Source organism: Seriola aureovittata, chromosome 1, assembly GCF_021018895.1.
Source record: "Seriola aureovittata isolate HTS-2021-v1 ecotype China chromosome 1, ASM2101889v1, whole genome shotgun sequence".
In the NCBI taxonomy this organism is placed as follows: domain Eukaryota; kingdom Metazoa; phylum Chordata; class Actinopteri; order Carangiformes; family Carangidae; genus Seriola; species Seriola aureovittata.
Genome location: NC_079364.1, coordinates 32379967 through 32405716, shown reverse-complemented (window position 1 = coordinate 32405716; position 25750 = coordinate 32379967). Strand labels below are relative to the sequence as shown.

Here is a 25750-nt window from a genome sequence, read left to right as displayed (position 1 = left end):
GTTTACCAACAGGAAGTGAAGGGAGGGAGAAAAACATATCAAATCAAAGTCACAAAATAAATGTGTTTCATATCGTTCCAGCAGCATGTCCTCTTCATTTTAATGACTCTAAGTTCTTGTGACATTTTAAATATTCAATGTTGATGATGATGTGTATCATGTTCTCAAGCTCGTCTGCTCTTTGATATATTCTGATAGTGAGAGATTTATATTGTTCTCATGCAGCTCACACAATGAGAGATCATTGTGCTGCTCTTTTTTTGGAGCTGGGCTACATATTGGAGAATCTGGTAAAGGCTGTAGGTGACAAGGGTCACTGGTGCTTGCCTCAGGGTAGGACTGATTGCGTACGATGTTTTCTTTTCTTTTAGGATCGCTCATTTGACCTCGTTATAGCTAGCAGAGAAAACTGTGTTAGCCTCACTGTGACTCCACATGAGAAGTATCCACAGACTGTGAACAGGTTAACTCCTGTGAGAGAAGTATAAACATAATTTAATATTACAGAGACATTAAAGTTATTATCTGTAACCTTTGTACATTGGAGTGTCTAAAACTGACTAGACCTATGTTATATAACTGAATTATTGACCGAATTATTATGTAGTTACTGTTTGATCAGTTACATGTCTATATTTTTACCTCATTCACTAATTTCCATTAATCCGTTTCAAGTTAACAAAATCTGCACCAAAAATAATACATTTTCCTCTGTAAGGAAACTTGATAGAAGGGGTGAAGACAGATCTTGGATGGTGTACATGAAGGCATCATCACCTCTGTTTGAAACAGATCATCGATGGAGACAAAGACAGTTTGTTTAGAGCTGTTGGTGAGCAAAGGAAAGAAGTTTGATGCTAAACTCACAATGTCTCTTTTAGACTGGTAAGTAAACAGCTGCTGATGCTAAAACTGGGCCCAGTGCTGGGCGCAGGGCGGGAAAGCAAGTCCTCTCAAGGGGATAAACCCAAAGAGACAGCTCTTAGAGGGCGGAGCTTATACTCATAGAATCTGGGTTATGGTACATGATCAATATTTGGCCCTCCACCCAGTGCATGCTGGGATAGGCAGATACAAATAATAAATGGATGATTGCTAAGCCTTCATAAATAAAAAACTTAAGTCCATGTTTCATGGTGAAACAGTGTTGTGTGGCTGTTGTGTATGAAGTAACAGCAGAGAGTGAGTGTTTCCTAGGAGACAGACCTGTGGCCCTGATTAGGCGGGTCATCAGGCACAACACAGTTCTGATCTGTTGAAACCATAGTGCCACAACCTGGCTTGGTCCCCCAGTCCCTCACACACACACACACACACACACACACACACACACACACAGTGCAGAGGTGATCCATCATAGCAAAGAACTGACAGGTGTGAAGAGGAGACGCACATGTAGCTCTTCTCTGTGTCTGCTGCTCAGAGACCCTGTACCTGGCTCATGTGGAGAGTGTGTGTGTGTGTGTGTGTGTGTGTGTGTGTGTGTGTGTGTGTGCGCGCGTGTGCGTGTGTGTGTGTGTGTTACAGTTATAAAATATCTCTTGCTGTATGGACTCTGGCAGGAACAATCTGCTTCCTGCGACTCACAGCCGTGTTATTCTGATTCATCAACGACCAGCACACACACACAGGTTTAGCAGTCCTTTGGGGACATTACATAGACTTAAAGTGATTTCCAGAAACACTTCTTGTCTTACCCTGACCGTAACCTGTGACCCAAAAATCTGCTGGTTCCCAAATGAGGACATGACTTCTTTGCCCAACTGGACAAGCCATTTCCAGTTTACTGGTCTTTAGTCTAAATGTGTCCCCAGAGGTAACCTATGACATGGAGGGGCAGATGAGGTCTTCCACTAATCAGAATGTAGGTGGTTTGAGTCCCGGCTCCTCCCGTCCACTTTTCAAAGTGACAAGTTTCAAAATGACAAGATACTGAACCCCAAGGTTTGATCGTGTGTGAATGTGTAGCACTTTGAGTGATCGATAAGACTAGAAAAGCACTATAGTCCATTTACCACACAGAGTAGGACAGAGCTGACCAAGAATTCATGTGAGTGTTTATTCAGTTTGAGCCAGACTCTCCTCAGAGTGCTTCTTTTTATGGACCAGGACTCTGGTGTCAGCATCTCAGAGCACACACACACACTCACACTCACATGCACACACGCACGCACACACACACACACACACACACACACACACACACACAGACACACAAACACACACACACACACAGACACAAACCCTATGCTATTCTGGAGATGTTTTGACATTAGTTTGGTGCAGGTCTTGAGGGAACAGGAGTTTCTCTCCAGTGCTGCTCTGGCTTTTAAAGTTAAATATGTGTCAGTATTTAAAGCTTCTTCAGTGCCCCGCCCAGCAGCCCCTGCAGGCCACAGTGTTGGTGACTACCACCAGAGGAAATAAACAGACTGACATTATCAGCACTGAGGTTATTGTTCACAGTTATGACCAACCTGGTCCTTGAAGCAGTGTCACACGGTATTCACTGTCCGTGAATGATACATTATACATATTGTGACGACCCCTCCACCAGGGCACTAGTTGTCCTTGTTTCTTTTTGTTGTTTTCCCTTTTCAGATGCTGAATACATGGATCTCATCAGCCTGATGTGCTACACCTGGGCCCGGTGTGCACCATAAAGGCATTCCCATTCAGTCCTCTCTCTCTCTCTCTCTCTCTCTCTCTCTCTCTCTCTCTCTCTCTCTCTCTGTTTGTGCTCTGGCTGTCAGTGTCGTCGGTGATCCAGCGCTCCCAGCTGACCTGATGGCAGCTGTGGCCTTTCTTCTGTTCTTTAGTTATTGGTCGGCCTACGTCTAGTTTTCCTTTTTTCTAAAGAAATTGTTGGACTTTATATGCCAACTTGTGTTGTCGCCCCTTTCTGGTTGTCCAGCAGCTGAGCCAGGCTGTGACAATATATATACATACATATATACGGTATATACCCTGAGTATTGATCTGCTCAGTTTGTGGCTGCACACCTGTTCCCTGCTGAGAGCGGGAAGGGAGAAAAAAACATTTCTCTAAAGCCATGATTTGACCTTTTAAACACTGTTAGGATTATTTTAGTTTGCAGTAGTAATTTATTCCAAGTAAAATCTTGAGGTCTGCCTTGTATTAATTTACAATACAAAAAAACGGCTCTCGGACAGGAGCCGGCTCCCATCGTTCACTTTAAAGAGCCAGCTCGTTCACAACCGACACATCAGTAATACATACCTCTACTGCTCTGAGACTGGGAAGCACTCATTGACAGGCGGCGTAGAGCGTCAAACACATGGCACTCCTGATATTTAATGCTGTGCTGCGTCGACAAATGTTTCAGCATGTTGCATGTTTCAAGTTAAAAAAATCTGCACCAAAAATAATGCATTTTCCTCTGTAAGGAAACTTGATAGAAGGGGTGAAGACAGATCTTGGATGGTGTACATGAAGGCATCATCACCTCTGTTTGAAACATCGATGGACACAGACAGTTTGTTTAGAGCTGTTGGTGAGCAAAGGAATGAAGTCAAAATCGTCATATTATGTTGTCTTAAGACGTGCAAATCTGACATATAAACGTGGATGTCAAAACAAATGTTGTGGACCAATCCGGTACATAACCACAGACCAGATCTACAGAATAATTCCTGTCCCGATGATCACTGCTGATTGCTTGTGGTAGAAGCTGGTTGCTGACACCTCCTGTCCAGCAGTCACCGAACCGGTCATACATGTCACATGACATATTTAAAACACATCCAGGGAATAAATGAACTCATGAGCCCCTCAGAGGAGAAGCTGGGCACAGAGTGGTTGACCTTGTTACAGGAGGAAAATGGAGACGTCATTTTCTTTTTGTGGCCCTGCACTGAGATACAGATTCCTCTCTCCCAGAAAAATCTGCAGGCGTACACAGCAAACCATTAAAAACCCATAATCCATAAATCACAGGGGCAATAAACGTTTCCTGCCCCCTTTGCAGCCATTTCCCTGATCACTCCACTCTCTTCCCCTGGGCACTGAGCACACAGTGTCAGTCCCTGCTGTGGTTCCCTCCAACTGCTAACTCACTGCTACGTCCACAGGCTCTATGTCTCAGAGGACACAGCCTCTGAAGGTGCCCTGAGCGCTGTGTGGAGACAGGTGTTATAAAGACTGAGAGGATGGAGAGTCATTGTTTCATATCAGCAGGAGGCTTCATCTTCTAGTGGAGACAAGATCCTTTATTTAATGACTGAAGATGACTGAAATCACAGAGCAGACGGTGTCTACATTCAGTTCATCAGGTGTAGAGGACACATACACACATGACAAATTAAGGACAAGCTGTGACAACCAGTGGAAAAACAACAGATACAGCTTCTGTGATGAGAATGACAGCGATTTGGTCTCAGTTCAGGAAACGCATTCCTCAGAGGCTGCGTCTGAAGACGAGGCCGTCCCATTTCAAAGCCTCCTTCAAATGCGCCCTTCGCTTCTGATGCAAGGAAACTTATTCCAAGATTCATCGTGTGCCAGAGATGAATCACTTTTCTAAAAGAGAATACTCCAGACTGCAGAAGCTGAGGATAAAAACAGGAAATCCTCCACAGACCAGACGATCTTATTTCAGATCAGCCTTCATGGTCTATGTGGTCTACGGAGGTCTTCCAAAGAATGTGGCCTCTGAACTAAGACACAGCTTTTATTTTACTACTAAGATGTAACACACTGTACTTTGTATCTATTCAACTATGATTATATTAATATAATTAATTCAGCTATAAAAATGGATTTACTAATACAGCATAAAACTCTCATTAAATAAATAAACCATTTATAAATACATTTATTAAGTCAGGAATAAATAATAGAATTTGAAAAACTAAGTATTTATGATAGATTAATCATTCATTTATTAAATTCTTTTGACACTTCCTTTTTTTATTGCCTATTAAAATATGAAATCAAGGAAACGCTCTACTACTTTTCTTGTGACATCCCTGGTCCTCCATATTTGCCATCCGGCAAATCTGAAAAAAGTTGCTCAGAACAGAGAAGTCATCTGACACAAACTGTATAGACTGTTAACTGTGTGAGAGAAGAGAGCAGGTCCTGCCTCTGCCACTGTGAGGATGAGGTGATGTGACAAAGGTTAATATTTACAGACATTTTGGATAAAATAACACAAAGGAGAATAAAAATTCCCAGAATAAATAGTTAAAGAGGTGATTTATGTATTATTTAACTTCCTGTCCACTGAAACTGAAGATGTTTCTATTTAAATCCCAGGTTGTGTAACTCAGACTAAAGATATCTGCTCTTTGGCTCTGACCTATAAAAGCTCCAGGATGAATATAATTCACATTATGTGTAGATGAATGGAAGTCCTCAGGGAGTATGTGTGTGTGTGTGTGTGTATGTGTGTGTGAGAATCTATATGTGGTCTATATGCATGTACAAGTGTTTGGGGATTTGAGGAGACAACAGTTGTGTGTTGTAATCCCTGTGTTCTCAGTAGAGTCCAGCTGTGCAGCAGTAACACTGCAGCAGGCTGACGGGCAGATGCAGACGGGCAGATGCAGCCTCGGGATCAGAGGTGAAGCTGTCAGCTTTTTAATGTGCAGTGAATTGTGAGGGAGCAGCTAGTTGGGCTAAAGGACTTAGCAGATCTTTTAAAAGGCCGCAGGATTACCTCTTTACAGGATTAGAAGTCCGCAGCATCACAGCCGAGGAAGAGTCGTTTATATACTCCACACTATTCAGACAAGGCTATCAGTAAAATACATAAAGACAGAAAATGTAAGATATTAAATCAGTTTCATATGTTTTGACCATTATAAAATATGGACAGTTATAAATATGTTAGTTTTATGTTTAAGATGGTTCTGTACCAGAGGTCCTCTGGAAGTGGTACAGGAGTCTAACCATCAGGTGTCACTGAATCTCACTTGATTTTATGAAACAGCCATTGAGCTGGGCAGTGGCGACCTGGTCCAGTGAGCAGTCCAGTCCAGTCCCAGTGACTTGGGTCACTTCACATGAAGACCAGAAACATCCAGGTCAGAAGAAGTTACTGCAAAGGACAGAGGATTCAGAACCACAGCTCTCTGTGAGACACCAGTCCAGGTTCTGCAGCTGAAGCAGAAGACAACAGGGACAACAGAATCTGGTGGGTTGGTGGTGGGTTCAACCTGCTGAGTATTATTCAGATATGGACTGGTCAGTCTATGTCAGTTTGGTCTTCCTGGTTCCCAGAGAACAGATTCTGATGTTTTGGTGACCCTATGACCTGTTTCAGTAACAAATTTACTACAACTGATTTTTTCTTCCTTCTGTCTACAGGTCACAAGAGAAGGTGGTGCATCAGTACAGCATCCTTCTCCATCACTGGGTGGATGGTGGATAGGAGGTTGGTATTGACTGATTATCGGCCTAGCCAGTAATATTCAACATTTTCTGATTATCTGTATCGTTTTTTGTTTTTTTTAACCGATTAAATAGATTAATTAAAAAATGGCTGCTTTGGCTCTGATGCAGCTGCCTGCCTCAGGCTGTAGTCACCACTCTGCCAACACAAACTGATACGCAACTGGACTGTTGCTAAGCAACACCAACATTTTCCTGTCCTGCACAGTGTACACTAGCATGCTACTTCGTCTACACGTTACTTCAGGTGTGTGCTGAAATATCAAGGCTTTTCCGCTTCATCCTCTCCTGACGACCAGACATCATTAATAATAATAATCAAATGTTATTTCTGGAAATACTAATAGAACACCTGTAGAGCAGAGTGATACATGTAGTTAGAAGTCCCAGTGCTGTTGTACTCTACATTAGCACTCATAGAATGACTCTCGCTGAATTAAATTACTTGGTCGGAACTAACTGTTGTTTCAGTTGTAATAAACCTCACAATCCTCTACACTGAAGTTACAACACCACACTCTGATGAACAAGTTAATCTGTTGGTCCAAGACAGACTGAGCAAGAGAGAGAAAGAGGGAGAGAGGCTAGTGCTAACTGCTAAGCTAAAGTAACTAGCTTATCTGAGTAGCATGTAAACAACAGCTGAATTAAGTCACTAAAAGGAGCAGAGAGCTCTGAGTGCTGCAGCAGAACTAGTTTAAGTTTAAATGTACAGCAGGTACTTAGACACTGTGATGAAGAAAACGGCAACATTAACTGTGTTCAGAGAGAGCAGCAATAAACTCTGCCAGTAACAGAAACTGACTGGAAATAGGACCACACTGACGTCAGCGTGTCAGCACATGAACGGTCACAAACTACTGTTACTGAAAAGATGTTTTACAACAGTAAAAGTAAAATCACTGTGTAAAAATGTTCTCAGATAAAAGTAGTCAGTCAGTTAAGTACTCTGAGTAAACATGGTACATTTTAAGGGGAGGGGTAAAACATGTTGTATGGTGATAATATGATAAAACTATTAAATTAACTTTAGGATACTGGGTGAATCAGTTCACTTATGACACCGTATAGAAAGCAACTAATTAATTCCAGTCAGGCACTTTACAGCCTTTGCATAGAACTGATAATTACTAATAGTCAGGTTTTCAGACACACAAGGTCAATGGCAAAGTCATACTCCCTATGAGGGGGAAGTGAGGTGGCGCAGGACTTGTTAAACACTTCCTTGAAGTCATGATAACACTGATGAGTCCTGTGCTCTGAGTGTAGAAGACACTGAGACTGAGGACTAACTGGTTTGGACTGAGCAGAAGGATGTTGGGACTCTAGGGGTCAATGAGCGGGGAAAAAGTTCTTAAGGCACCCCTCCCCCAAGCCCATTATTACGCCGGTGGACCAATTAACTTGGAGGTTGTGCAGAGATAACCAAGAGAAATCCAAAATGAATGGGTGCAGTGATGAAGGTAAAAACTTAGCTGTTCGGTGTGTCCATTTGCTGTGATAACCTGAAGGAGCTAGGTGTGGTGGGTGACCCTATACAGCAACCTCCCATCAAAAGCGCTGGCTTCTAAGGGTTGAAGGAGCGGAAACAGTTAGTTTGAGGCTCTTAGTGAGCTTCCAGTCCATGAAACTTTCATCTGCCCCAGAATCTACTAGAAAGATAGATGAGCAGCAATATAGTTCAGGTCTAAACACAGGTAAGTAGTCTCATGGGGTTTAGGGTGGACCTGGAGGCCGGGGCTGGCGGTACCGGGCTGCAGAGCAGGTGAATGAAGTGGGTTGGCGAAGCTCACACACACACACACACACACACACACAGGTAAGAGTTTGTATGAAAGCAACGGTACCATTAGGGAGCAGGCTGGAGACGTTGTCGAGGGAGCAGGAGAATCGGAACCAGGTGAGCAGTCAACGGGGCAGATTGACCAGGATGGAGCAGGCAGGCAGGTAAGTAATCAGAGCCAGACGAAGGATCAGGAAACCAGCAGGGAAGTACTCATGTTGCGACGTCGGAGCTGAAGAACGCCAAACAGCCACAGGACAGGCAGACGGGAACCAGGAAGTGAACAGGCAGAGCACTTGGTCGGTGACAGAAGGCTGAGGCGTTTACTGGGGCAGAGATGCCTATATACTGGCTTTATGAGAGATGAGATGCAGCTGAGAGACCAAAGTGGAGCTGAAGGTGCTGATGAAGTAGGTGTGGCCGGCCGGTGGGGTGAGACGGAGGCGGGGTAAGTGGAAAAACACTGAAGCGAAAGATAGATAGATAGATAGATAGATAGATACTTTATTTATCCCCTAGGGAAAATTCATGTGTCCATTAGCTCATTGTTGATAATATTAAAACAGTTAATAATAAATAAACAATAATAATTAGGCCACTTCCTTTGGCTGAGGTGTTCTACAGCCTGATGACAGTGGGAACAAAGGATCTCCTGAACCTCTCTGTTCTGCAGCGCAGTGAGATGAGACGTTTGCTGCAGCTGTAGCCGCTTCTCTGTCCTGCCAGAATGTTGTGGAGAGGATGGTTTATATTGTCCAAGATGGCCTCTATCTTACATTGCATGCGTCTCTTCACAACAGTCCTGAGTGAGTCCAGACTCCTGCAATGCACAGACCTAGCTTATTTTACCAGCTTTTCCAGTCTATTTGTGTTCCATGTGTGCAGCATTTCACTGCAGACGTCAAAGGACCTGAGCTTCCTGAGGAAAAAGCTGGCTCTGCCCCTTCAGGTAGATGGCATCCGTGTTCAGGGACCATCCCAGTTTACTGTCCATGTGCACACCTAGGTATTTATAAGTGTGCACCACCTCAATGTCCTTCCTTTGAATGTTGACTGGCTGAAGGGTGGGCCTAGACCTTTGAAAGTCCATGACCATCTCCTTGGTCTTGGAGGTGTTCAGAAGGAGGCAGTTCTTGTCGCTCCATTCACTGAAGGCCATCGTTGTCAGACTCGAACTAGGACAGGACCCAAATGCACGACTCAAAAGACGAAAGTTCAACTAAATGATATTTATGACAAAGTACAACAGAAAATAACTCTCAGAGAGGAGAAAACGGCAAACGCCAGGGAACAAAAAAAATCACTTGGTGAGGAAACAACAAAGTAACAAAATAACATGACTAAGCACAAAGTAACAACACTAGAGTTGAGACTAAAAGAGAGACAAAACAAAATACACGACCTGAACTGACAAAGACTTGGAGCGTGGGGCCGGGAGGTTCATGGAGAAAGAACAAGACGAACTGGCACAGAACAAAGGGAAACGCAGACAGATATACAAAAGGTAATGGGGAACAGGTGGAAACAATCAGGGCAGGGAAGACAATCAGACCAACAGGAGACACCAGGAGGAAGGGCAAGTTACCTGAAACGAGAGGAGTAAAATCTCAAAATAAAACAGGAAGCGACGAGACAACATAGACACAAGACAGAAAAATAAACACAACCAGACACAGATCATGACAATTGCCAGATCCCTGTACTTCTCTTCCTGCCCGTTCCTGATACACCCCACAATAGCTGTGTCATCCGAGTATTTCTGGATGTGGCAGGACTCAGAGTTGTATTTAAAGTCCAGCGTATACAAGGTGAACAGGAACAGAGCCAGAACTGTCCCCTGTGAAGCCCCAGTGCTGCTCATCACTGTCCCTGAGACACAGTTACCCAGCCTGACGTACTGTGGTTATCTTGTCAGGTAATCCACAATCCAGGACATGAAGCAGGGATCCACCTCCATCCCTTCCAGCTTGTCTTTAGAGAACACAGGGGAAATCACCTCAACATCAGTGAGAGCACGAGATTTATAGGGACAGTCTGCAGACAGGGTGTGAAACTCAATGGCATAGTCAGCCACTTGGCGTTTACCTTGAAGCAAGTCCATCAAAACCCAGGTGGCATCAGGACCTGGAGTAGAGTGGTCTTTAACCTTGGACAGCGAGGAGGTGAACAGTTCCTGGGACTGACATATGGGTGAATCACGTGCCCACTCCGCTATAGCCCATGCCTCTGCTTGTCCAGAGAGATGAGAGATGATGTAGGCTACTCTGGAGTGTTCAGTAGGAAAAGCTGCTTTCTGTAGCTGAAAGTGTAGTCCATGCTGTACCAAAAAGGCTCTGCAATTGTTCAAATCTCCAGAAAAGTGCCCTGGATGGGACAGTGGGAGAGTAGCTGAGTAGGACACAGTCACTGGGGATGGAGAAGGAGGATTTGTGGCTGGTTGGGAAGCAGCAGGCAGGAGTTGGTGGACTGAGCCGAGCCAGGAGCTGCTGCATTTGTTCAGTAAGAACACTCACTTGGTTAGTTAGCGTGGTCTGAAGTCCCTCATGACGAGAATTGATTTCCTGGAGGCCAAGACAGATTGAGCTCAGCTGAACCTCATGCTGATTGAGAAGCACGCCTTGAGAGCAGAGAGCGGCTTCTAGTGTAGCTGAGTCGGCTGGGTCCATGGTGCGGCCAGTTCGTACTATCAGGTTTTCAGACACGCCAGGAAAACACCCAGACACACAACTCAAACACAGTCGGGTTTCCAAAAATCAGGTCCTTTAATACAAAACAGGTTCGGTACACGAGAGTCAGTCAGACAAGGCAACCAGATCAAAAAGGGCAAGGCTGAGGCAGAGTAAAGTTCAGAAAAGGGTTGAATAACACTAGGAGCCAAAAACTAGAGGATATAGGCTGGAACACTCGCAACAACAGGCAAAGACAAACTGGCAAAGGGAGCAGGGAGCACGGGGACTAAATACACAAGGGAAGCAGGGAAAATGGAAGTGCAGGAAGTGGATCTGAAATGAGAGGATAGTTAAACACCAAAATAAAACAGGAAACAGAACTGAAAAAGTGAGAAAAAAATAGAAACATGACCTAGTGCCAAGGAGAGGCATGAGACTAATATACAGTTGTCAGATTATTAGAAACAAACAATAAAACTGATCCTCCTTCACACAGCAATGAAAGTACAGCAATGGACCTAAAAAGGTAAAAATGCTTCGTTCCTCCAGCTGTACCCTAGCAGGGTACCTGCTGTACCTTTTGTACCTTCTTGTCTGTACCTCTAAAAGAACATTTCTGTTCCCCTAGTGACAAAAATTTACCTACGACATCCTGGTGCCAAAATATACCCACTGGAAAGGCACAGAATTGTTACAATATTTTTTTTGGCATTTTTGGCTTTATTTTGAAAGGTGCAGTGAGAGATGGACAGGAAAGTCAGGGAGAGAGAGAGGTAATGACATGAAGCAAAGGGATGTAGGTCGGACTCGAACCAATGGCCACTGCAGTCAGGACTAAACCCAGGTGGTATGCGCCTCACCAGGTGAGTCACTCAGGTGACCTCAGAATTGTTACCTCATGAGGAACAGTTGGAGCAACACGTCATTTTGTACCTTCATGAGACAAAAACATCCGCCTAAATTCAGAGACAAATCATTTACAGTTACTGAGCATAATCTATTTAAAATTAGTACAATTAGTTTACATCTTTAACAAAATCAACATTTTATATGTAAACTAATTCATTTTCAATTCATTTCAATGTATTGTTCTGATAGAACTGATTTGTTCCAGCACATGAGAAAAAGCAGCTTTTCAACATTAAGCTGAAGCATAAGACTGAGGAGCCATTCTCTAATCACTGAGTGCAACCAAGAGAAATTTCATTTTGGTTTCACAAACAAAACAGGAGCAAAGTTCAGTAAAAGTACACTTACAAAATACAAATTCATGACTCACATACTGTATTCAATTCATTCAGTGTTTTAACCCTGACTCTGTAAGATGATAATGACCCTACAACATTATTAAAACCATCATAACAATGTAAAGACTAGCTGAACTCACAGCCAGCTATGTTGTTAATGAAGCTGATAATATTATTCCACTTGTATTACAACAAACACAACTCTCTATTTAAATCAAGATTTTGTAATCACTGATTTGCAGCATCATCTGCCTGAACCTTCATCTTGTTAAAAGCACAATTATTACCCTTTGCTGTCAGCAATGATTTTGTATCTTTAAGATTAAACAAAGCTCCACAGGTGTCACCCTAAGGACCATCTCAGCACCTTACAGGGTACTTTTCTGCAAAACGTACCTTTGGGTACATGATACCCCTATTTATCTGTGTCCATGAATGTCCAGCTTTTATTAAAATTGTTTTAGACAGCTGTTGATTCAACTGTATGATAATTTTAAATAATGTAGTGTTTGGAGCTGTATTGCATTATAAAGAGGTGTTTCTGTTATTTAGCCTACTTTCACTGATAAAAATGGGATGGACAATAGAAACACCTGGATGCCACGGTGAGTGTCTTTATACAGCAGTAGTTTACAGCATTAATGTCACAGTTAAAGCATGTGTTTCTATTACTCACTGTAACTTTAATTATTTCTTTCAGAGTTCATTGCTGCTACATGTGATCTGAAGTTCAAACACATACCTCAACTGTTCGGCAGCTTTCACAAACTACTGAAAATCTCCAAGGCATCCTTCTCAAGGCTCCTCCTCTTACATCAAGCAGGAGACAATGTGGCATGATGCAAGTGCAATTGCTTTACCATGCAGTGGTAATGCCTTTTCTCTGGTGTCTTCCAGAATGAGGATACATTGGCAGAGAGGGTTCTTCTCCGCTCTGAAGAGGAGGATGGCGTGTGTGATATGTAATCTGGAAAAATTACTGATAAAAATTAATAATAAAAAATTAATAAGATTTAAAACAAATAATATTAAATAATTAACTTAAATACACTATAATACTGAATATAAAAAATATGTATGTGACATGGGGACAAACAATATATCTACGTTAAATGGACAGTAGTCATTCGGTTGAGTACAGATTTGTACTTCTCACAGTTGGCCAGCAGATGGTGCAGTTTATGTCATTCGGATATTCATACACCGCGCCCATCAGATGTCCAGCCCTGCCTACATCTGACCCCGCCCCATTCCGCGCGCTGCAGCCAGGGGTTATTGTAATTAGCTGAAGCTGTACTGATTCTGGGATTCGTGTAAAACTTGAGTCTATTGAAAGAAATGACTAATAAACTGAAATGTTTGCAAAACAGAAAGGTCTTCAGGTGTGCTTAAAGCTATGTGTGCAGTTATTGTGCAGGTGTGGGCACTTCAGACTCAATAGCATATTCATTTTAGGGCAGAGAGAGGGTGGAGTGTGGCGCTCCTACATGTGTGCTCAATTTCACATTAATTGGGATGTGTAAAGAAGATGTGCGTGGAGTCCTGCGTGTGCAAACTTTCACACATCTGAATATTTTGGTGCATACACAGATTTCCAGCTTTGTCTGTACATCATGATTCAGTATGAACACACATGTTTACACATGACGCAACTGGGTTTGAAACCATGACTTGTTAGTTATGTTGCTGTTTGTATCAACCAAAAATGAAGATAAATGTTGTGAAAGTGAGATAATATTAAACACTACAGTGTTTTTTTGTGGTCAAATCCTTATTATTTTGCCCCCAGTACTGGAGATTGGATAAAAAAAACAACAGCAAAATGAAACACCAGCTCTTGCATACATCTGTAATATTATACATAGATTCTTTTAACGTAAATACAAACATGCTGCTCTTATTTATCTATGTAGATCATGGCATTCATCAGCTGCCTGACAAGGGTTTTTTATTCACCCCTCCAGTACTAGAGGTCATGTCCTTTAACTTTGTATCAATTGTGTTTCTATTTGCAACATTGGATCGGGTTATAGAGAGCTCCAGAGAAAGAATGTTTAATAAAGAGATAATCCAGATCTGAAGTTTATGGGGAGATTTCCACCTTATAACCAACATCTTTTTGGCGGCCATCAGACCCAGAAGTAAAAGTCTTCTCTGTGATTTTATTACATTAATTGCTGATTCATCATTTAGAAATAAAACATCTGGTGAGTTAGGAACAAAAGTTCCAGTTACATCTGATGACACGTGTCACTCCAGACCAAAAATGCCTCACATCAGGGCAGTCCCACATCACATGTAAATAAGTTCTCACTTCATTATTATTATATAGTGCACAACACTATGGTTAATTCCTGTTGATTTTTAATTAAGGAGTCATCATCCGAAGCCTTAGAGCCTGAAATCACATCTGATTCTCCACAATAGGTCATAACAGAGCGAGAATATTTAGGTTGTACTGCCTTTAGGGCATTTTTAATGAGAAGTAGAAAAGTGTAACAAAAACATACATGTGATCCTGACACAAATAACTATTCCCTGATCTATTTATGGGCTTAATATAAAAATTTAAACAATCAAACAAAAATCTTATGAGGATGACTCAACATGTGTCCACCGGAATGCCTAATAAATGTCTTCATCACACACTAATATTTTGACAGTTAAAAGAACAAAGGCCAATAAGTAACCAATAGACGTGATGCAAAACCACAAAATGAAAACATCTTGATCTTGAAAAAGGAGCTTCACCTTTCCCTTTAATTTTTGCACCTCTGTACAGTGCTTGCTTTAACCCAGCAACAATCCTCGTTCCCAAGACACAACGCGACCACATGTAGAGTGTTCGTACGCAGTGACGCCATCAAGAAAACAATTTTCAGGGCTGTGGAAAAGTTTTACAAGGATTAAAATCCCATGGCTTAAAATAAAGTAATAACTGAGTAACTGAGTGTGTTTACAGCAGGAGGTGACTTGTCAACAGTTTTTCAGGCGTCTCTTTTACAGTGGTGGTCTATGGGGAAAAGGCCTTTTTTTTTTTTCTTCATTGTAATACCGCTACTGGCCACTGGTCTTATAATACATACGATGCAATGTCTCCATCCACAGGTCACAGGGGTCACTGATAGTCTGATGAGGATGAAGATAATATGAATCCTATGCTGTGACCTTCACAGTCTCCAGATATCAATCCAGTTGAACAATGAGAGATGTGTGGGTGACGTGTTAGACAGCGCTCTCCACCACCATCATCTAAATACCACGTGAGCGACTATGTTTATGAAGAATAGTTCATCCTCCAGTGGTATTCAGAGACCTGGAGCAGTGATACTGTTCTGGAGGAACAACACCTGCCTGAGACTTCACTTCATGTTGGTTTGTCCTTTAATCTGTCACCTTACTGTAATTAAATGTGTAAAAACCTTAAGTGAAAAACAATCAGACATTAGAACAATGAATAAATCAATCAATAAATTAAAGAGGAAATCATTTCAATGTGATTTTTGAAATTATTCATGTTAGTTTCTGTTGAATTTTTACTAATGGATGTCATATTTAGGTAGAGGTGAAGGTTAATCGCTTTATAAATTAATCTTTATAAATGATAAAATCAGTATAACCAAAGCTGAAGGAGGTTTGTGTAGATGGAGACTTTTTTTATATGTCTCTGTTGTGCCAAATAATGTAATTATGCTGTTTACAGATTAATGACCAGGATGGACACTGTTCATGAAATGACTGGAATCTTAAATTATAATCATCAAGGAATAAAAAATTACTAAATATGCAACAGAGAAAAAGTATTGAGGAAAAAAAACCCATGTGCTGTTGTTTAGACTGTTGTTTTACCTACTGAAAAGCTGTGCAGTAACATACAGTATGTCAAGGGTCATATGGTACCTAAAACAGAAAAGAAAAAGAAAAAAACAAATAAACAGAAAGGTTCAGCAGGTCAAACACTTACACAGTTCACACATACTGAGTCTGTGAGGCCTTACACAGCTGAATAGTTTGTTGCACTTCTTCAATGACATTTTAAATAAAGGTTGCTGTTATTAAATGTAATTATGTGAATATGAAACGATAAAAAGATTTCAGATATGACAGCTTTTCCTTCTGAATCGTGAAAATCAAACTGCACATCTTAGGTAATGAAAAATGAACAGAAATGTTAATATGAATACACTGGACAAGAACAACAAGTTGGGTGAAGACACTCCATTCATATAATATAATATAATATAATATAATATAATATAATATAATATAATATAATATAATATAATATAATATAATATAATATAATATAATATAATATAATGTGATATAATTATTTTTTTTTGAAAACGTTATTTCCTCGTCGCGAATAGTACGTCATTGCGTCACGTGCGCATTCGTGAGTTACGTCATTGCGTAATGAGCGGTCCAGACACACAAGGTCGTCGTAGCAGCAGCAGCTAACGCAGACATGATGTCCCTAGCCGCTCGATCAGGGGCTTTTTCCCCCTACCTGCAGGCCACTGCCTTCGCAGTCGCCGGGCCCCTGAAGGCTCTGATACCCGGGGTCGTGGTTAAGGGAGAGAAGATCCTGTTGGACCCAAAGAAACAGTTCCTGTGCCGCGAGTCGTTGAGCGGTCAAAGCCCGAAGACGGGGCCTGCGGTAACGGTTAGCATCAACGGTGAGTGTGTCGCCGGCTGCTAGCGTTAGCCTTGGCTTAGCCGTCAAAATCACCTTTACGTAATTATAATGTGCACTGAAACCCGGCGTCTTGGACCTGGGTCCGGTCCAGCACTCTACTTGTCCTGAGCCAGCCCAGCTTTTAGCCTGGGTGGCTAAGGGCCGGCCTACTCCTCAGGTCGACATTATGTCAGCCCGGAGACAGACTGCCTCCAGTCACTCACCAGCCGGCGTGTCGGTGTCACCCTGTGACCTTATCAGAAACTGTACATCAGAACTCGTCTTTTTTCTAACACCGGTCCACTGTGGTCCACTGTACTCAGCACAGACCAGCTCATCAGCCAAGTCTCAAACCTATGATACTAGGAGAGTGAAGGCCAGAATCTGTACCAGACATTGATCTGCGAACAGCTGTCAGGTCATGTGTTTTTCATCTGTGATCGCAATTCATGATATTTAATTTGTGTTTACTAACAACTATAGCAACATGAGTTTCTTACAAAGTTCAGGTCCAGTGTCCCCAATTCTGCCGTTCCTGTAATACTTAAGTGTTTATGCAGAGGGAGCTGGGGTTGAGCCTCTCCGGCTCCACATCCACAGTGTAGTTCTACTGCTGCTCAGACAGCTCACTACCATTCACTGTAATGTCACCAACTTAAGATACAAAGGAAAAGCAGAATCATTGTTTAGCTTGAACATCAGTGTGCAGGGTAAACACTGAAAACTATGTTGACTAAAAGTTTTTTTGTGTAATCTGATGAAATTTACACAATAATTCGCTTCATGGTGAGTGTATACCACATTCGACTTTGCTCCAGCTCACTCGTGCAGTTTCAGTGTTCACTTTAAACTCAAGGTTATTTTAAAGACATTTCCAGGCTTTACAGTCTAAATACACATTTGTAGCTCATTCAGATGTTATCAGATGTTTTGTAACTGAACTTATATAACAAATGGTAAATGGACTTTTATATCGAGCTTTCCAAGTCTTGATAACCACTCAAAATGCTTGACACTACTAGTCACATTCACACACACATTCATGCAGCGCTTTCCATACACATGTAGCATTTGTCTACCATACACACACATTCACACACTGATGATACATCAGGGGCTATTTGGGGTTAAGTTTCTTGGCCAGTGACACTTTGACATGTGGACTGGAGGAGCCGGGAATCGAACCTTCTGATTAGTGGTCAACCCACTCTCCTCCTGACCACTCATTAGTGCAGCTGCTGTCATTCACATCAATTATTTTCTCACTGCTGGTTAATATAGTGTTTATGAGCTGCCATCACAAACGCACACAAACATGAAAATGTACTTTTACTTACTTTTTCTACAAAGTCATTAACAAATGAAACGCATCATAAAACAAAAACAGACACTTCTGTACAATCACAGTGAAGTTCAGGCTTCAGAGATACAAGTTGCTCAGACTCTCCACAGTACAGCCGAGTCACGTAGGCTGTTAGTGTTGACTCCAACGGATGACTGATCTAACCCTCTTCTTCTGGTCTGCAGGCTGTGCAGGAGTCAGATTTGCCCATACAGATGTCAGGATACCAGACTTCTCTGACTACAGGCGTACAGAGGTGCTTGACCCCAACAAGTCGTCCCAGGACAGCAGCGAAGGCAGAAGAACCTTCTCCTACCTGGTCACCGGGGCCACAACCGTGGTGGGCATCTACGCCGCCAAGACAGTGGTGAATCAGTTTGTTTCCTCCATGAGCGCCTCTGCTGATGTCCTGGCTCTGTCCAAGATCGAAATCAAGCTGGGCGACATCCCAGAAGGCAAGAACATGACCTTCAAGTGGAGAGGCAAGCCGCTGTTCGTCCGCCACCGTACAGAGAAGGAGATTGCCGCAGAAGCCGCCGTCAACATCGGAGAGCTGCGAGACCCTCAGCACGACAAGGACCGGGTCCTCAACCCCACCTGGGTCATCGTCCTGGGGGTGTGCACACATCTGGGCTGTGTGCCGATCGCCAACGCTGGAGACTACGGTGGTTACTACTGCCCCTGCCACGGCTCGCACTATGACGCCTCGGGCCGCATCAGGAAGGGTCCCGCCCCCCTTAATCTGGAGGTCCCTTACTACGAGTTCCCAGATGACGACACGGTAGTGGTGGGATAGACGGCCCCCGTCAGACTGAGATCACATTGTACAACAGTTTTCGCTCCGGGTGCAGCAGATGTGTGTGTGTTAAAGGAAATGTTGAGGTGTTAATGCTGTTCATGTCTCACTGCTTCTGCAGAAACCACTTCACAGCTGCTTCTACAGGTACCTCACTGATGAGCCAGAACATGATGAGCAGCAAGGTGCTCTGACCGACCTGTGGCTTTGTCACATTCCTCCATAAGCATCTCAGAGCCCTGTCCCGGGCCTCTGCTGGCCCGGAGCAGCCCGGTAGTCTGACCATACTGTCGCACAGTGGCTCAGGTCTTAACACGTGTTGATATGTCTCCAAAGCTCAACATGCTGCGTTGTTAGAAGATGAGCAGCATCACCTGAGAGTGGTCATGATGCTCTGGCTCATCAGTATAGGTATGAAACTTAATCTCTCTGTGTCCATGTGTTCAACATGACAGCAGAGCTTCCTCTGTCAGACTTCCTGCTCTTTCATGTCATTCAAGCACATAATGAAAGAAGCAGGTTTTAAATGAATGAATGCCAGTAATTAAAAAGATTGTGTCTGAATTAATGTCAAGTCACAAGAACCCTCTGTTTTCCTGAATATGACATCAACAGTAAAAACCACCTCCCTATGTTATTAAGTTATAGCTCATCTAATCAGCCAGGAACCAATGTTGTGTTCAGGTGTGGTTAATAAAAAATTCTATTTTATTTGACAGCCTGCACTCAGTGTTCAGCCTTTCTTTACTTATACTAACAATAATTTCTGTTTAAATGGGTGAAATGCAGCTTCACACAGCACAACACCACCACCCAGCTCATGTGAAAGAGGAAGTTTTTAATCATAGACAATGGCAATTAGAACCATGAACAAAGTATTAATATGATATGAGAAGAAACACTGATACCTGCGGGTAAATTCAGATGTAGTGATGTCATAATGTGATATTCAACAAGGTGAAATGTAAAGTCAGGCTGAGATTAAACTAAATAAGACCATGAATGATCAAGTTTCTTCAGTCTGATGATGAACAAACGTTTATGAGCATGTGATGCAGATAAAACAGTTCAAGTTAATGTCAGACTTTCTTCTGCAGAGAGGAGAGACGTAGCTGATGTCTGATGAGTCAGTCTGACTGAAATGTTCATTTATAACCATGGAAACAGAGCAGTGTGTGGATCATTGGTTTAGTTTTTATTTCTTTTCTATTATGTTCTTCTGAGCTGCAGTGATGAAGAAGAGAGTAAGAGCTTCATCACTGTCAGGAATCCTGTCGATTAAAGATTCTGTGTTCAGGTCAAATGAAGCTACAGTAGTTATTATGTAGTTATTTAGTGATAAACTCTCCTCTGATTGTTAGAAGCTCTGTTTTGAAACCAGAGTCAAAACCATCCACTACCACTACACAAATATCTACTGATCTTAATTATTGATCACTTTATTGTAAACTCTTCTGTCCCTGTCAGGATCCTGTAGGGATGATGACTCAGTTTTTCCAGTGATCTGATTGGTCAGTAGTTTGGCTGTTGACAGGTTGGATCTGATCGGGAGCAGGTTAGGAGTTCAGTATCAGTTACCGTGGAGATTTACCCTGGTAAGAAGTGAACCACCTTCGTAGGACTGAAAACCCAGAGTTAAACCTGAAGTTACCTCGATAACCTAAATCCTGCTTCAGTCCAGACCTCAGGTCCTGAACAGGTTCTGTATCAGAGTCAAACTGAGGTCAGAGGTGAAGCCCGGATTAAAACTTGCAGGTCTGGATGCTGGCTGCACACAGTGTGGGATCTGAGCAGTGGAGACCAGTGCGATCCCACAGTCTCCATCTGTTGTAGTCCGCTGACACAGCTGGGTTCAGATAAAGTGGAGAGTTACTAAGACTGATTATCTGTTTAAATACTGGTTGATTCTATCACTCAAGTTTGGTTCAGTTTATCATGTTAATAATTCATCTCTAGAACTCAGTCTCAGTCTGATGATATTGCTCCCTTTGTGTCCCACCTCAACAGTTGATTAAAATATCACAATCACAACATGGCAAATGTCAAAAGTGTCGCAACAAACAAACAATTCACTGAGGTGCTACAGATCACTGGGGATGGGCATGGTCGGCACCCAGCTGCAGGAGAGAGGGGTGTGGAGAGGGCTGATGGAAGCAGTGCCAGGTGAGGTGCTTCCCTTTTTCACGAGACACACAGAGTGAATGGCGGCCACAGCGAGCCATGAGAAACTGCTGAGAGAACAAGAGAGAGGGAGTACATGCGCCAAAAGGAGAGACCAGGATGTGAAGGTTTCCCTCCTCCCTGTGAAACATCAGTAATGAGACTGTATGGACTCCCATTGTTTAGAGACATGAGGCTACTGCTTCATTTGTACAGAGCACCTGTGATGTGTACCAAGTGTGTTTCACACACACTCATTATCTGCCACATCATCTTGTTTCATCACTCTGAATACGTTCAGGTTCAGTTGTATTGTGTTGGTACGTATCACTGTTCCTAAGAACAACATCATAGAATATAAACTAGTGAGAACAGAGAGAATGCCACACCACTGTGGACCAGTGCACACAGAGGAGCAGACAGGCTTACACACTGACTCACACACACCTTCACCTCTACTTTGTATCTGTGCAGTCACCTAAGGTGATGCTCTTACCTTGATGGAAGAAAATCTATTTTAGAAAGCTTTTAGGGCAGGTGTGAGAGTCTCACCTGCTCCTCAGATCCATACCACTGCCTTAGGCTACAAGCTGCTCTTTACACCACCATTTCAATGAATAAGGCTCCTGCCAGCCTCTCTGTCAGCTCCACACACACACACACACACACACACACACACACACAAACACGCACACACACAAACACAGGGTCACTTTAACACTGTGGTGCTTTGAAATAAGCCGTGCACCATCTATGACGCCTCCTGCAGAAACACTATCTTCCCTCATGAAAGAGCCCAACAGGAGCGGCAGCAGCACCCCAGGTGAACTGTCAACACACACCTCTGAGAGCAGACTCACATCAACTGTGTCTGAATTATGGACGAGTGAATGTCTGGGCTCTATTCATGGAGCAACTCTGCTATATTCATGTGAAAATGAACAACACTACTCTCCAGAGTTGTGCAGGGCTGTTTGTTTCAGGTCCCAGATGAGGATGAGGGCACCCTTCATTCTGCTGTTCAGCGCTTATTCAGACCACTGCACAACCAACAAATAATAATCATAATAAGCATTATTTCATCAACTTTCAGCTTCACCTCCGTCATGAACAGACTCTACAACACGGTCACACTGTAACATATGATTAGTCTGCAACTAATCGTTGTTTTAAATATATATATAAATACAGCTCTAAATGTATGTTCAACCAGTAAATACTTGTTAGTTATTGTTAGTTACAGTTAATTACGGTTAGTTATAGTTAGTTACACTTAGTTATAGTTAGTTACGGGTAGTTTTAATTAGTTATAGTGAGTTACAATTAGTTTTAATTAGTTAAAGTTAGTTACAGTTATGTTAGTTATAGTTATGTTACGGGGGTAACTCGGAACCAGGACCCAGATGCAGAGACGTTCCAAAAGAAGAATTTATTTAACAAAAGCACACAACCAAAAACACCCTTGCGGGGGACAAACGAGGAAAACCAAATAAACTACAAAAACACAAAAAACCACGACGGGAAAAGTACTGGAAAGTCTGGAATGCAATAGTTCTGCACAGGAGCCAGAGCGTGAGCGGTGTAAGTAGGGACTTAATTGCAGATGGAAGGCAGGTGTGACTCATGAGCCTCGCCCCCGAGTCGACCGGCCCCGCCCCCGAGTCGACCGGCCCCGCCCCCGAGTCGATCGGCCCCGCCCCCTCTCCCTCTCTGCATCGACCTGCTGAGAGGGACAAAATCACAACCATAACAAGTTAGTTGTAATTAGTTATAGTGGTTACACTTAATTACAGTTACATTTATGTTAGTTACAGTTAGTTACATTTATATTAGTTACATTTATGTTAGTTACAGTTAGTTACATTTATGTTAGTTATAGTTAGTTACAGTTAGTTCTAATTACTCATAGTAACAGTTAGATACAGTTAGTTTAAATTAGTTATAGTTAGTTATGCTAGTTATAGTTAGTTACATTTAGCTATAATTTGTTATAGTCAGTTACAGTTATGTTAGTTACAGTTAGTTATAGTTTGGTATGGTAAGTTACAGTTATGCTAGTTATAGTTAGTTACAGTTAGTTATAGTTAGTTATGGTTAGTTATGGTTAGTTACAGTTAGTTATCGTTAGTTATGGTAAGTTACAGTTATGTTAGTTATAGTTAGTTACAGTTAGTTATAGTTAGTTATGGTTAGTTATGGTTAGTTACAGTTATGTTAGTTATAGTTAGTTGCGGTTACTTAGCGTTAGTTATAGTTAGTCTTAGTTAGTCTTAGTTCATTACAGTTAGTTATAGTTAGTTACAGTTAATGTAGTTAGTTCTAGTAAGTTAGTTAGTTATAGTTAGTCTGTAAGAAGAGCTATGTTGGTACTTCCTGAATGGTGTATATGTTATATCCTTATTTTATAAATAATTTATTGAATCTGTCCTATCATTTGATGATCTGATCTGATTTGATCATCTGGTAACCTGAGAATGAAAGACAAGAAACACCTGAGACAGATGGTAAAGGTGGCTGCTAAGGTGACAGGTGTCCCACTGATCCCCTGACAGCCATCTTTAATCAGCAGGTTCTCTGCAAGTCCATGTAACCAGTTACCGGTTATGTCCTCCCCGCCACTGGGGGTTGCTGTGTAGCCACTGCAGCATCCCAGCTCCTTCCGGTCCCACACCTGCAGCAAGTTCCCCAATTAGCAGCACATAAACACAGGTGGTAGCACACTAGCCATTCAGATCTTCTTGCTGCTGTTCCCTGTTTGGTGCCATTACACTTTGTGGAAGCAACAAATGCTGTCTGTGTTCCCCCATGGCTGCCACCTCATAAGCATTGATTGGGTATTATACAGCCAAGATAATTGTATCAATCAATTGTAAGTTTCAGTAAATGTACAGAAGACATTTTACGTTTTACATTTTGGTGTAGTGGTGAAGCTTATTTTATATAATGTGATTGTTTAAAATCATTTGATTCATACAGAAGTGGTTTAGCGCTAACATTTAAAGGTGGCCTTGTGATTTTATTTATTTATTTCTTGTGTGCTCTTTTATATTTTACGGTGATTTGTGTGTTGTGTTCTATTTTAACGCCGACCTAGAAGTGTGACACCTTTGTATGTTTCTGTTTAAGTCCAGCTCTCCACCTCCCTGTTGATTTTCTTATAGTTCTCTTCTTAGTTTAGTTTTTAATTATTCTAAGATCACTGAAGTCTAGATGCTGACCAATCTTCTGTTTGATGTTATTTTATTGTTACTGTTTTGTATTAAGTGTTGCATCACTGAAATTAAATGCAAAAGAAAACTCTTTTTATCTCGAAACCACGTCTCTGTTAAATCTTTGTGAAACTTACTTGTGTAATCAAAGTAGTATTCAATAATACTGTGTATTCCCTGGGTGGAATTCCCAGGGTGGCGTTGTCGGGTTTGTTTTTAATTTAATTCAAGTTTTAGCCAAGACCTGATCAGGTTACATCCAGATCCATATGGACTGCACAACCCACCCCCTTCATTCTGAGTTTGAAGATTCAGAGTTCCCTGGTTCAGGTGCAATAGGACTAAAAACTTTATCCCATGTGCAATAACCCTGCTGCATCTGAACATATAAACTCATTCATTTTCAAGTGTTCTGTGTTTTTAGTGTCTGATGTTTTCCATTGTTGTTTTATTGTATTCTGTATATTGCACTTGTGTTGTTTTTATCTGTTTTTTATCTGTACCCCTGATTGCAAATCAAATTTCCCACTTGGATCGTCAAAACATCCATAAAGTTTTTACAAGTTCCATCAGTGTCATCTTGTGGCTGGTCCCAGTGGATCAGTCCAAGTTTGAATTTCTTTTCCTAGTCCGACCGTGGAGCCAACACCGATCTAGATTTACTGAGAGGAGAACCCTACGAGCTGCTAAAGGGTCCAGCTGAGCTCAGAACTGCTTTTTCTTCTCCATGTGTCAGTAACTTGATGGTTCATAACGTTACATGTCTGTTTTCATTAGTGATGGCTGCAGTAGCATGATAACGTTAGCTAACCTGCTGTTACCCGTACTATAAATGTGTTTGGCAAATGTTGCTATTGCTAGCTGGCTAACTGTCAGCATTGCTGTGGAGTCTATCGCAGCATGTGCTAATGGTTGTAGCTGGATTGTTTTTTTGTTGGGTAACTTTATTCAGTTGTGCTTTTTGTTGTGTGTTTTAATGTCTGCTTTCGCTGGGCTTCATAACACCTTACTGACTGAGAGTGTGAAGGGAGAGAGGGATGGGTGTGTTGTGGCTGACGCAGCATTTGTTTTGTTCTGAGATGCTGGTGGGCTTGTGTGACATCTAGTGGCAGTGATGATCATTTACAGAACCTGTATCCACCCATAACAGCTCCAAGTGTTTTTTTATCCTCTTCATCTAAAACATATTGAGAGATTGTTAATATAGCAGGTGCAATAAAACCTTAAAGGTAACTGAAGGCCAAATGATGAGGTGTTTATGGATTGGACTTTCAGAAGGTGTCATTCAGAATAAGATGGACTATTATGTTCCCAACTGTTTATAACATAGAACATCTGTGGACTGTGGTTTGTTAAGATTTGGTGCTTTTCTTTCCTTGTTTTGCTTGTGTTCTCCGCTGTGTTCCCTTCCCTCTTGTGGTTAGTTTGTGTGCGTGTGTATGTTTAACTTGG

The 25750-nt window shown here is 42.1% G+C and overlaps 1 protein-coding gene across 1 annotated transcript; it reads left to right on the top strand.

Moving 5' to 3' along the window:
* Positions 1 to 16530: 16530 nt before the first annotated feature.
* LOC130173555 (cytochrome b-c1 complex subunit Rieske, mitochondrial) lies at positions 16531 to 19654 on the top strand. The gene is made up of 2 exons (XM_056382945.1): positions 16531 to 16792; positions 18319 to 19654. The coding sequence occupies exons 1-2, from the start codon at positions 16582 to 16584 to the stop codon at positions 18927 to 18929; spliced, it is 822 nt and encodes a 273-aa protein (XP_056238920.1). The 5' UTR covers positions 16531 to 16581; the 3' UTR covers positions 18930 to 19654.
* Positions 19655 to 25750: the final 6096 nt, after the last annotated feature.

Bases quoted from the DNA above. Each gene is read 5' to 3' on its own strand.
- LOC130173555 (XM_056382945.1), top strand. From the start codon at position 16,582: ATGATGTCCCTAGCCGCTCGATCAGGGGCTTTTTCCCCCTACCTGCAG. The intron at 16,793-18,318 runs GTGAGTGTGTCG...TCTGGTCTGCAG, and splicing joins GGTAACGGTTAGCATCAACG to GCTGTGCAGGAGTCAGATTT.